The sequence below is a fragment of the Notechis scutatus genome, chromosome 5 (assembly GCF_049901735.1).
Source record: "Notechis scutatus isolate UNSWTSFEM ecotype Mainland chromosome 5, rNotScu1.2, whole genome shotgun sequence".
NCBI lineage: Eukaryota > Metazoa > Chordata > Lepidosauria > Squamata > Elapidae > Notechis > Notechis scutatus.
The window spans coordinates 36,035,030-36,049,102 of record NC_142013.1 but is presented as its reverse complement, the minus strand read 5'-3'; the positions used below and the strand labels follow the sequence as shown (position 1 = coordinate 36,049,102).

Below are 14,073 nucleotides of genomic sequence, written 5' to 3'. Positions count from 1 at the left end.
CATAAAATAAACGTGACTCACTTCATAACTGCCTTGCCATGAAATTCTGTTCCCAGTGGTTGTCATAAGTCAAGGAGTACCTGTATTTTAATCTAGTTGTCATGCATATCCTGCCTCAATATAAAAGGAAATCAAGACATTGGCTTTCACAATTGTGCTCCAAAGGCATGAATGATTTATATAGATTAATATTGATCTTCAGTTACTACTCTTTTTAAGAATGCATATGACCAGCTGTCTGCAAGGAATATAAATCCTTCCATTCCCCACCATCCAATCAGAAATGAAGAAACCTCTTGGTTGAGAAGTGAAATGTCTTCAAAGAAAAACAAGGAAATCCAGTTGCCTGTTGAAAAAGCACCTTGGGGAACAGGAATGGTGGAAATGGAGAAATTCTGAATTATTGAACGCCTCTAATGATATACTGTGGAGAACTGATATCTGTTCAGACTGCATATGCTGCTGTTTCTGTTGATTGTCTCTTTATACTGTAGTCAGGTTTAACACACAATATAAACTATATTTTAAAACATCAAATCTCTAGCATCTTTATAAGGATTATGCTTTGTAAAGTACTTTGGACAATCAAAAGCATTATGAAAATATGAAGGTTAATAAATAAACCATAAAGAAAAATAGTGTTTTGGTAAGTAAATCACTGCAATTGAAATTTTAACATACACTTCTCAGTTAAAAGGAGGTTAAGAACAATACTTATGACAGGAAACCCAGTAATGTACCTGTTCCTGTTGTTGAAGAGTAATCCGATCGAAGCCCAACTACATTGGGGGGAAAAAAAAACCTAATAAATATGCTTATATTTAAGCAAAGTTTGCAATAAATAGTCAGTTGACAATACATACCGTATGTATATAATGTTATAGATTTGGAACCCGAGAAGCCAAGAAAATGTATTTTGTACTATCACATAAGAATTTATGATGCCATTTGAACCCACTCAGTAAAGAGAAGCCCATAAATTTTGTGTTTGGCTCCACTGTATATTAGGATTAGGACTATTTTTTCTAAATTAATTTGGAATTTGAGTTCCATTTTTTTATACTCAGTCAACCGTACCCTGCATTTTGTACCAAAAGAGATCCAGTCCTGGCCTTGTTTTCTGTGATAATTTCATAGCAGTGTTTCATTCCCAATTCCTTTCATTTCACTTGGTAGAACTCAGTTTCTAAACATATTTAAAACCAAAAACATATTACTCTTTAATTGCTTGAGTCTGGAGGCTAAAACATATGAAGAACAGTTGCAGGAACTGGGTATGTCTACTTCAATGAAAATAAGAACTATTTTATTTATTTTATTTGTCAATCGCTTACAAGATAATAGGTATAAGTATATACATAGTTATGAATACATGAAATGGGTACATATAAGAAAAATAAAAGAAAGAATAGGACAGGGACGGTAGGCACGTTGGTGCGCTTATGCACGCCCCCTACAGATCTCTTAGAAAAAGGGGTGAGGTCAATAGTAGACAGTCTAAGGTTAAAGTTTTGGGGTTTGGGGAAGAAACCACAGAGTCAGGTAGAGTATTCCAGACATTGACTGGAATATAGGTGTGACATGATAGCAGTGTTCCAATATTGAAGCAGCTGCCACAGAGAAGAAAGGGTCAACCTATTCTCCAAAGCACCTGAAGGCAGGACAACAAGCAGTGGATTAGAAAACAATCAAGGAAAGAACCAACCTAAAACTTGGGGAGAATTTTCTGATACTTAGATACTTATTATATTAATCAGTGGAATGACTTGCCTCCAGAAGTTGTGGATGTTCCAATACTTTTTAAAGAAGAGATTGACAACCGGTTCTCTGAAATGGTATAGATGTTTTCTGCCTGAGCAAAGGGTTGGAATAAAGGACTTCTGTATTACCATACTATACCACTAACTATCAAAGAACTAATTGGTATAGAGAGAGCAGCAAGTCAACTGCCAATAGCTTCTTTGTCATTTCTGGCACCCCCATTGCCTTCACCCATGGCTAGCCCATTCTACTATCACCCTTGATATTCCATTATATTGGTTCATTCTAAAAAGTGTCTTTGCTTTCTTCTTAAAAAAAGTTCTTAAAAAGTGAAGCATTTTCCATTTGATGCTGTTAAATTCTATTGGTTTATTTGCAGCCCATTTCTATAGGCAGTCATGATTATTTCTATGTTTATGGTACTATCTGTACCTAATTTATTATGCAACCTGTTTTTGCTAATTATTAAAGATTACAGGGCCCAGACCCAATATTGTGACATTTCTCCACTGGTCCATTGACATAGGATTTCCAATTAACTAGTTTGATAATCACAATGTTACAGTGACTTTGAAAATTCTTTCATGAAATCAAGATATAGTATATACACACTATTCCCAGAACCAACCAAGAGAGTTATTCACTCAAAAGCAGATGTATTGTTGACAAAGAATGCTCATTTATGATAGTTACTACATTGTTTTCAATTTGCTTTAAAACTTTTATATCTGTTTTAAAATATTTCCAAGTACTGATGTCAAAGAGATCTGTAATTAATTATTTGTATTTCTATTCTGAAATACATTGTCTTTCTTTTCTCATTTATAAGTTTTAAGATAAGAGTTGGAAAATATTTCTTAGTAATTTTTAAAATTCCCAGGAAACAGGAAAAATATACACACTATTTTTTAAAATTTGCCGGCTAAAAAGAATATATATTGCAGTAAGTGAATTCTTGTATAACTGTGAAAAGTAGTTGTTCTTGCATAAGAAATGATTTATTTATCAACTCTGGAAAAAGGGAAGTTCTTTCCTTCAGAAGAGAAATGGGCAATGCATACAAAACAAGCTCAATGTCTGCAATCTTCAAAAGCTCTCAAGATTTGGCAGCTAATATTTAGCAGCAAATTTTTCAGCATTATTATATTTTTGAAACAAAAGTGAGCCTTCAGTTACACATGTTTAAGTATCTAGGAGACTTATCAGATCTGTTTTGAGTAACAGCCATAAATGTTCATAATAATTTAAAGTTAAGAAGCAGGCTGAAATTTTTATTCCTCTGAATTTATGATTTTCATGCATATTTGTGTTCCCATCAATCCATGAATAAAAATGTTGTGCACTCAGAAAAAGGAAATCTTCGGATACAATGGACACTACATAAATTCTTGATTTAGAAATAGCAACCAACCAACAGGAAAGGAGAGAAAAAGAATAAAAGGGCAGGATCTGGAAGGGAGGAGACTGCCTGGAATTAAAAAAGAACTTACAGCAAAATCTCAACAAGACTTCCAAAAGATACATTCTAACTGAAATATCGCAACAAAAACCCCAGGAAGAGAAAGCCGAAAAAGAAATAAGAAGATATAACTCGGGACTATCTGGATTACTTGATGATTTCTGGATTCTTGGTAATTGTTTTGAATGATTAAATCAATCGGGTGGTTGTTTAAAACTGTTTAAAATGGCTCCACTTTTAGAAGAACTGAAAATGGAACTTAAAAAGTACAAAGAAGATGCACAAGAAGGGAGAAGTTCTTTTGGCTTCGTATTTCAGTTTTTAGAAATGGAGATTTGGAATTATGAGAAACAACAGAACAAGAATGCCTGCAGAACAAGAAGATTGCGACAAAGAAGAAGCCATCTTTAATGAACAAGTAATCTTAGATGGGGGGGAAAAGGAAAGGGGGGAAAGAGAATGGAAAGTTTAAGATTGGGAAAAACAACTCCCCAAAAAAATAGAGTGAAAAATAAGTATAAAATCAGAAAGCAACAGAAGAGGGAAATGCAGAAGAGAGTATTAGAAGTAGAGAGACAAGGGGGTAAAAAGGGGAGGGAGAAGAAGAGAGGGAAGAAAGAAAGGAAAAGAAGTTATAAAGGACAGAAGCAAAATATAGAGAAACAGGGCCTATTTAGAGATAATGGGTGAAAACTTAATGGAAAAAGGGATTCTGCAAAGGTACATAAGATAGTATTATATTAGAAGCAGAAATAATTTTAGAAAATATGAAACAATGTATGATTAAAATGTCTGATAAAATAGCTATTGTAATTCAGTGGAATGCTTGTCAATAAATAAATGTAACAAAAGGTATATTTAATGATTTATAAGACATATGTGAAAAGGAATAAGGGAAAATTAATCATGGAGATTATAAAAAAAAAAAAAAAAAAAAAAAAAAAAAAAAAAAAAAAAAAAAAAAAAAAACCCCCCCCCCCCCCCCCCCCCCCCCCATGTGTTTTTTTTTTTTTTTTTTTAATTTTTTTTTTTTTTTTTTTTTTTTAATTTTTTTTTTTCAAAACCCCCCCCCCCCCCCCACTTAAAAAAAAAAAAAAAAAAAAAAAAAAAAGAAAAAAAGAAAAAAAAAAAAAAAAAAAAAAAAAAAAAAAAAAATCACTCTTAAATCACCCCACATCCTCCCCCCCCCCCCCCCCCCCCCCCCCCCCCCCCCCCCCCCCCTCCCCCCCCCCCCCCCCCCCCCCCCCCCCCCCCCCCCCCCCCTCCCCTCCCCTCTCTCTCCCTCCCCCCATATCCATATCCCCCCCATTCCTCCCCCCCCCCCTTCTTCTTTCCTCTCCTCCTTCCATCCCCCCCTCCCCCCCCCCCCCCCCCCCCTCCCCCACCCCCCCGTGCTTTTAAGGCTTCCCCCCCCCTCAGTTTTCTCGGCCGGTCTCTCCCGGGCCGCCCGCGGGCGCTCCTCCTTCCCCTCTTCTCTTCTCTCCTCCCCCCCCCCCCCCCTCCTCCTTTTTTCCCCCCCCCCCCCCGCCCCCCCCCCCCCCCCCCCCCCCTCCCCCTCCGCCCCCCCCCCCCCCCCCCCCCCCCCCCTCCCCCCGCCCGGGCCCCAAGTGCTTTTAAGGAAGTATGATATTTAATTGAAAAGAAGTGTTAAAGATGTTAAGATTTTAATGATTATTAATGATAGAACTGAACTGGAATGGAATGAGGGTTTATAATTACATATATTTACAATCTTTCTTTTTTTAAAAAAAGAATATAGTGTGTATTTTAAGAATGTACCAAGCAGAATTTGATTGTAAGTTATATATTATGTATTATATTCAAGGTCATAAACTTAAGGTATATACTGAAGTTTAAATAAGAGTTGAATGGATGTAATTAAAAGATATAAAAGTGTCATACTCCAATTAGTAACTACAGGAGAAAATTTGTTTAATGAGAAAAGATAATATGAAATTGAAACAGAACAGACAAAAGTATAAATATAATGATTTGAATTGAGATGAGATAATCAAAATAAAATTGAGAAAATTAAAAGAGGGGAAAACTATATAGAAAATGTAAAATAGTATAAGATATGGAATAGAGTACAAAAAGGAGCATGAAATTGAGTTTTGTGTCTGTATAAAGAAGTTCAACCCAGGACCATGCTATTTTCAAAAAAGATGTTTTACTTGTATTTTGTATGTGTGGAAACCCAAATAAAACTTTATTAAAAAAAAAGAAAAAAGAAATACCAACCATTGAGCACAATGGAATCCATATCCACCGCAAGGCCTTGAAGACTCCCTACTGAGGTTCGATTGGTGATGCTTGTATGAATTGAATTTCTTAAAATAGCTGCAACACAGTCTTCACAAAATACTTGGCCTTTTGCCTGTGGTACCACAAATACAATCCAGAAATGGACAAGAAGTCCCCCATTGTTGTTATTGCTGAAATCAGTACAAAACAAATTGTATTTATTAATTGATTTATATGGTGGCTTGTATAATTCTATTTTTAAGGGCCTGAGGCAATTTCCAAACAAAGAAAATAAGGAATAAAACTAATTTACTAAGTTAACAAAGATTATCCACTGAGGAAGCCCAGGTCTATCTTCTGGACTGAATGTTCCTCAGGATAAAAACCTCAGTTTTAACAACCTTGTAATGTGGAGCAAAATGAGGCCCCAACAAATGTCAAGGAGCAATGTATCCCATGCTGTGTGAGCTGCCATTGATAAGTATAACTTTGAGGCCACTGTTTTATCATGTCACAGAAATTGGGAATCAGCCAGAGGTGGTATTCAGCATGTTTTGACCAGTTCTGGAGAACTGGTAGCGGAAATTTTGAGTAGTTCAGAGAACTGGCAAATACTAACTCTGACTGACCCCGCCCCCATCTAATCTCTGCCTCCCGAGTCCCAGCTGATTGGCTGGGTCTTCTTTTGTTGTCTTGCACAGGAGAACAGAGCTGGAAAGGAGGTTAGAAATGGAGATTTTGCAGTAACCTTCCCCTGCCATGTTCAGCAAGCCACGCCCACAGAAGCAGAAGTAAAAAAAATTGAATCCCACTACTGGAATCATCTAGATATTTTCAGGACACTAGCAATGCATATACCGGGCTAAAGTTGGACAGGAGAAATGTCCTGTATTTATCTGAATGCCAAGCTACTTAGGACTTTATATGTGATATCCACCCAGAACTTTATTGGCTTACATAAAAAACTGATAAACTTAAAAAATTTAACCTCCTATCATTATTCAAAGTAAATGCTAATAGCTTTTGAAATATACAATGTATTAACTGGGTGGAAACATTTATGCTGGCATTCAATCATTGTATAAGGTTGTGCTTGACTTACAAGATAACTTGACTTGCAACAAGATAAAATGTATTTATCATTACAGGATAAAAAACAAAGTATAAATTGTGTCCCACCTGACATCAGAGACAATGGATTGCTTGTAAAATTTTGAGAAAGCAGATTTAGTATACACCAGATTCATCTGAAAGAGAACATTTACAGACTTATTTGACTGTCTTGCATGAAATCAATTTAATTTTACTGAGAACAGTCTAAATTGTAGATTCTTAACAAAAATTAGTGATGATTTCTAAGAATAATGAAATATTTTTATAACAATGTACTGAATTCATTTATAAAAGTAAAGAACAACCCTTATCACAGCTTTTGTTTGCCTGGTTGTAAAAGTTGCCACCCTCCTCTGCCAACTTTTAATTATATGTGACTTAAATCTATATTTGGAAAGCCAAATGAAGTTGTACCAGCCTAAAATAAAATAAAAGTTCATGATTTAATGGAAATGAAGTGGGAATCCATTATTAATTAAATTTTAGTCCAAGAGTCATTTCTTCAGACAGATAGCATCTTCAGCCAGTTGCAATTTTGTACAACTTAAAAGTTTCCAGAAACACTCAGGATTCTCTACAATAAAAAGAACTACTTCAGGAAAAAAGCATGACAATAAGTTAATCCAAGAATAAAGTTACAATAAAGCTATTTTCCATTATTTTTCACTAGTTAAAAATGGAAGCTTATCAAGAGTTATTCAGAGAGAGATGTACACATTTTACAACTATGTATTTCTTCTTGGAGTGTCCATGGTCAAGTTCACATAGGTTCAGCAAACTGTTTAATTCTAAAGTAGTATCCAGAAAATACATATTTTAATAAGCAATAATAATTACAATTATTGCTCTGTTAGTGAATCTTTCAATTATCCTTCAAAGCCAGTTGCCTATTGGTTTCATGTATATGTCAAATAGGGGTAAGGAAAGAAAGTACTCTCTGAAATACTATGGAGTCTATAACTTCACCTTCTTGATACCAACTGGAACTGTTTTCAAAAGGAACAGGAGAATATCTTACAACCATGCCTCCCTTTCATTCCCAACCCCCTATGCTGTTCAGAATGATACAATGAGTAATCATATCAAAAGAAATCCTGATGGGTCAGGATGGGTATATCACAAAAGTCCTGACACCATAAAAGATCATTGACAAGTGCAACTGATATCTTCTCAACCTGGTCTAGTGAACAGGGATCCTGAGAGAAAGGCATTGGTGACCCCGCATCGTTGGGAATGAGTAAAAAGTTGTCATAGAAACTGGGGCGCTGTGGGTAATGCCAGTCGGCTTCAAAACGGTCAGCAAAGGTCACTTGACGTTCTTTGTAGAGCCATCCAGTTGTGGGCATGGGATGCTCCAGGAAGCCCTTGGTGTCTTCATCATCCCACCTGCACCTTTTGCCGTATCCTATAATGTCTTCAGGGGCAGCTAGGAACCCAATGGCCTGCCTTTGTTTCCCCCAGGGATTCTTCTCTGGGATTGCCACCCCCCCAGGCATTGGCCAGATGGGTCAGGAGAAGGTTGGTGATCCAGTGATGCACCACATTGTTCCAATGGATCCCATCCTTGATATGGTTCCCCACATCAAAGCGGAAGTGGAAGTGGAGGTCCACCACATCAAAGAGGTGGAGGTCGGCCAGCGTGGCCCCATAGAAGTTGCCTTTGATGATGTCCTGGCGGAGAGTTTGGCTCAGGTGCTGCAGCTCTGGTATAAGGAAGCCACCTTTGATCTTGGGGCCTAGAGGCATGGTCATGTTCCAGATGACCAAACAAGAAGGAGGGAGGTCAGCGTCCAAGTTGTTGAAGGCTATCTCCAAATTTCTGCAGTATTCCATCATGGAAGACGGGCCATATCTGGAAACATCCCAAACACAAGAATTGAGGATCAAAACATCTGGCTGTGGGCCAACCCGGAAATCCTCCAGGATGCTTTCAAAATATTCCGAGTAGATCCCTGTCAGGAAGTAGAAGCGGATGAGGTGATAACTGGTGCGATATTGGCGCACTTCCCGATAACGGATTCCATTGTGTAGGCCGTCCAGCACAATGCCTTCAATTAAGTGGTCATTTCAAAACTGAATTCCCCCTTAAACTTCATTTGGGACGAAGTGAGTAAGGAGTCACTCTGGAGCAACTGAATGAGATCCTTGTAGACCAATCACTGGATTGAGTCTCCCAAGATGACCACAAACTTTCTGTGTAGTAGCTGACGGACATCCTGGGAATTCAAGCGGAGCATCTCGAAGGAACGACGTGGTTTTTGGCAGCTGGGGAATTCAGGATCTGAGATCTGAGCCAGGAACACAGGCCTTCGGTCCCGTTGCCAAAAACCATCCCATCCTGGCTTGTAGGATGAGAGTCGGGGTGTTTGTGTGCTTAAGCCATGGTCTGCTGCAACCAGTAGAAGAAGAAATGAGATACAGCAACCGCAGTCCCACCAAAAGGGATCCAAATAATTTGCTTCCTCCAGGGATCCTCTACAGCTGTAACTTTACCAGTTTTGCAGTAAAAGGAGAAATTTGGAGACTGGATGGAAATTATCCAACTCTGTTGGATCCAGCAGTAGCTTCTTGGGGAGAGGGTAGATCACCATTTCTTCAAAAGTGATAAAACAATCCCCTCCCTCAAGCAAGCACTTACCACCACATGTATCCCACCATGTGTTGTCTCCGAGGAGCCTTGATTAACCAGAAGGGACATGAATCTAAAACATAAATGTCAGAACTCAAAGCCCAAGGACTGCATTTTAGTAACCTCAGATTCTTCACAGATAACAAAACAAAGCTATTTCTCAGTCAGTTTCATGGGACTTACACAGTCCTCAAAGAGACTCTGATAACAATTTCCTTGGCTCTTCCTGTCCCAGGAGACAAGTCACCTTAACTAGAGTCATAAGAAACTTATCTGTGAAGGTAATCAGAGAGGAAAAAATACTTAGGTTTTAGTCTTTACTCTTCTTGACACAGGGTATTCCTTAACAGTAAAGGGTTCTTACCTGTATTTAGTTGGATTTTCTCTTTGTTTTCCTTCGGTAGTGCTCTAGTTTATGCCACCAGATAAAGACCGAATGCACCAATTATCACATTAAACAAGAGGAAAACCTTCTAAGCACCAATTCCACCCGTGCTTTTTACAATTTTGTAAACAACAAACTAAAAGACTCAAGGTCCATCCCTCCCTTGATAGGACCTGATGGTAAAGACTGCAACGACGACACCATTAAAGCCAACATCTTTAACACATTCTTCGGCTCAGTATTTGTAAACAGCAATGGATCATGCCCAGTATTTCCTAGCCGTACCACAGATAACAACAATGATCTAATACATATCGATTTCACAGAAGACAATGTTGAAAAAGCACTACGCAACCTAAAACCATCTCTATCTATTGGACCGGATGGAATATGTGCCTACTTCTTAAGAAAGCTATCCACTGCCATAGCCAAACCTCTAAGCATAATCTTTGAAAAATCTTTCAGAACCAGCTCCTTGCCTAACCTATGGTCACAAGCCACAGTCATCCCCATCTTCAAAAAGGGAGACCCAAGCCTAGTTGTAAATTACAGGCCAATCTCCTTATGCTGCGTCACCTGTAAAGTCATGGAATCAATTATTAACCAATCCATCATCCTTCACTTAGAGACAAATAACCTACTCTCCAATAAACAATTTGGTTTCAGAAAAAACTATCCTGTAATCTGCAACTCTTACACTGCAAAAACATATGGACGACACAACTCGACCAGGGCAAAGCAATAGACGCAATCTACATAGACTTCTGTAAAGCCTTTGATTCAGTGGTACACGACAAACTACTCCTAAAAATAAAATCCTATGGTATCTCTGGACAACTGAATAACTGGATAGAAGCATTCCTGTCAAACAGACAACAAATGGTCAAAATCGGGAGCGTACTATCAAATCCAGTACCTGTCAATAGTGGTGTTCCCCCAAGGCAGTGTTCTAGGACCAACTCTCTTCATACTCTACATAAATGACCTCTGTGATCATATTAAGAGCAATTGCGTTCTTTTCGCTGATGATGTAAAGCTGTTCAATACCACAGACAATACTGCTACCCTACAAAAAGATCTTGACTATGTATCAGAGTGGTCAAACAAATGGCAACTTCAAATCTCAACAAATAAATGCTCTGTCTTACATATTGGCAAAAAAATCAGAAAATAAAATACAAGCTGAATAGTCAAGATCTTGTTGATGACTCCAAGCTCTGTAAAGGACCTTGGAATACTCACCTCTAATGATCTAAGTGCTAGAGCCCACTGCAACTACATAGCCAAAAAGGCATTAAGAGTTGTTAACCTAATCCTACGTAGCTTTTTCTCTGGTAATATCACACTACTAACCAGAGCATACAAAACATTTGCTAGACCAATACTCGAATACAGTTCATCAGTCTGGAACCCACACTACGTATCTGATATTAGCACAATTGAGAAAGTCCAGAAATATTTCACAAGAAGAGTTCTCCACTCCTCTACTCGTTGTAGAATACCTTATGCCACCAGACTTGAAATTCTAGAACTAGAAAACCTTGAATTACGCCGCTTCGGTCTGACTTAAGCATGGTATATAAAATCATACATTGCAATGTCCTACCTGTCAATGGATACTTCAGCTTCAACCATAACAACACAAGAGCACACAATAGATACAAACTCAAAGTTAACCGCACCAAACTTGATTGCAGGAAATACGACTTCACCAATAGAGTGGTCAATGTCTGGAATACTCTACCCGACTCTGTAGTTTCTTCCCCAAACCCCAAAAACTTTAACCTTAGACTGTCTACTATTGACCTCACCCCTTTCCTAAGAGGTCTGTAGGGGCGTGCATAAGCTCACCAACGTGCCTACCGTCCCTGTCCTATTGTTTCTCTTATTCTTCTTTTATTTTTCTTATATGTACCCATTTCATGTATTCACAACTATGTATACATTTATACTTATTATCTTGTAAACAATTGGCAAATCAAATAAATAAATAAATAAATAAATAGTGCCATTTTATCTCCCAAACTTCCTTTGAAAACCAGGCCCCCTTCAGGATCAATGCGCATGGCTGCGAGCCGGCACAATCAACAAGCTGCTGTGCGTGCCTTCCAACACCAAAGCCCAGTTAAACTGTACTATAGAGCTTCAGGGACACCAACAAAGGCAATCAAGTGCCTGAGACAGAATGATCAAATAGATCCTTCTTTTGAAGGCAGAGGGTAGCCCCAGAAAACTCCAGTACCAACAGGGAGTGATCTGGCCATGAAAAGGAGTTGATGGTAAGCATTCCTCAATTCCACATCATGTTATCCCTGTCCCCCAAACAAAAAGCAGATCTGAACTGTGACCTCCACTGTAAATGAGGCCTTCAGTAATCTGGATGAGATTCATGTCTGCCATAAACTACATTGAGAAATACTCAAAATGGGACAATTAAGTAGCATGAGACTAAGTACATTGTAAAAAATCCAGGGATTACCAATGAGAAAATAATACGAGGCAATGAGCACAGATCCAAATGTAGGTTTCCAAATGAGAAATACTGCCATACAGTGATATTTTTTTTCTAAAGTTGACCTATGTAAACACATTCATGGATATAAGAACATCCGGAGTGATGGATATCAGCCATGGCTTTCAGGTGCATATTTAACATAGGATAAATAGGAGCAGGTTAAAAAAGAGAAAAGGAGGCTACATTGAAAATAAATAAATGATATAGCTACAGTATTTTAGGAACAGGACAGATTGTGCCATGGGATCGACTCATGAATGTATCCATCATATAGATAATCCTTTCATTATTGGAGATCAGGACTCCTTTCTCGTTTTCCTTTGTGCTATTCCAAATTCTTTGTGCTATTCCAAATAGCAGCAGGTATTGTCCTGTCAACAACAGTATTCATTTGAAACAGGCTTCCCCCATCTTTGGGGGAAAAACTCATTTATATAATAACCTCCAGCAAAGCAACCTGAGAAAGGCATATTGTAGCCTGGGCCTTTACTCATTGTCTCGTTGGAACACACAAAACTGGTGAATGCATGCATCCAGCTAATTATTTTGTCAAATTTACTGATAAAAATGGTGTGCCATTGTATATCGGTTTCCTTACCACTTGTTGCACATTCTGTGCTACTGAAAGGAACTCCCTAGATTCTTTCTGACGATATTCTGGAAGAAATTCAATGTTGGCAACACGAAATAGTCCAACAAAATACAAAGCATCTTTGTTTTCTGCCTCAACTGTAAAACAGAAAGGGCAACATGAGTATATGCTATTTTTCTTTCTCTTTTCATATGGAAATAAAAAGTTGACAGTAAAAGATCTCTACGAACTGGAAAAGCGTTAAGTCTATCATGACCTTCTTAATAATATCCACAACCCTCCTGCAAAGAGAACCCAGCTTCCTAACTTCTCTGGAAAGCATCTCTTTTGTAAACTATACTTGTGACTTGCTGCTTGTCTAAAGCAGAACTAGAGAAAGCTTTATTTCATTCCCCCTTGTAAGGGAGTTCCCTGACTTGTGTACCCACTGCTTCGTCCTTTTAGTTTACCATTGTAAAAAAGTAAAGTCTCCTTTGAATTCAGCTTGTTTTCTCCTGCATGGAAACATCACTATAATTTTCACATAAACAGTTCAGAACTGATTTGCCAGGATAATTTTTCTATATAGCCTACAGATCTGGTCTGCCATTAAGGAGACCATTTAAGAAATCCCATTACCTATAAACACTTTTCTCAAGCAGTTTAGCATATGTCAAGGATTTGAAAATATGATAAAAAGTCTTTGGAATAGAAAGCATAGATGAGCGATGTAGGAAAAAACTCACCAATAAAAAGCCACAATAATGTCCAACTTATTACACCGATAATGAAGAGAACTATTGTAAACAAGATTATTTTATTCTGAAAATTCCAGGCAGACTTGTCCCTTTTAGCTTTCCTTTTGGATTTTGATATCTTGTTGAGTTTTTTTGTGAGTCTTTCCCACTTTTCTTCAGAATCTGATCTTTGAACGGATATATTTGATACCTTAAAATGGAAAATAAAAGAGTTTCAAGAAGACAAAGGCTAATATATTTTTTTTATTTCAAAGTTGACTTTTCACCTGAAGGTAAGTATGTTCAGAGCTTTCATTTGAAAGACAGAGATGAGAACTTTGGGGTATTCATTGCATTCCATGTGTATTTGCCAAACATAACGATCAAGTTAAGGCCTGAAGAATTCAAGAACATTTAGAAGGTGAGAAACTCCCATTTCAGTTTTAAGGCTGTTAGATAAGGGTATGGTTTCCTTGTTCTGTTACATTAAATGAAGAATTTTTCCATTGTTTTACAAACATGACCCATAATACAAGTATTTTTAGATGCAACTAACAAGGAAGGTAGAATTGGGGTGTTTTACTAGCTGTACATATATAGCTTTATAATGAAGCATTGAAATAGAAAGAATTTGGTATTTTTTTCTGTTAAGATTTGAA

At 37.7% G+C, this 14,073-nt stretch overlaps 2 protein-coding genes across 2 annotated transcripts in view; both read right to left on the bottom strand.

The window, feature by feature from the left end:
* Positions 1-12,771, bottom strand: part of TMPRSS7 (transmembrane serine protease 7) — a 33,868-nt gene extending 21,097 nt beyond the window's left edge. The window contains exons 1-4 of the mRNA XM_026663914.2: positions 12,705-12,771; positions 6,644-6,711; positions 5,462-5,655; positions 741-779 (exon numbers count right to left, since the gene is read on the bottom strand). Coding sequence (XP_026519699.2) covers positions 741-779; positions 5,462-5,655; positions 6,644-6,711 — 301 coding nt within the window. The 5' untranslated portion in view covers positions 12,705-12,771. The remainder of the gene's footprint in view (positions 1-740; positions 780-5,461; positions 5,656-6,643; positions 6,712-12,704) is intronic.
* Positions 7,994-8,814, bottom strand: LOC113409712 (PC-esterase domain-containing protein 1A-like). The gene is given in 2 exon segments (XM_087967526.1): positions 7,994-8,643; positions 8,646-8,814. Coding segments are annotated over 2 exon segments (819 nt in total).
* Positions 12,772-14,073: the final 1,302 nt, after the last annotated feature.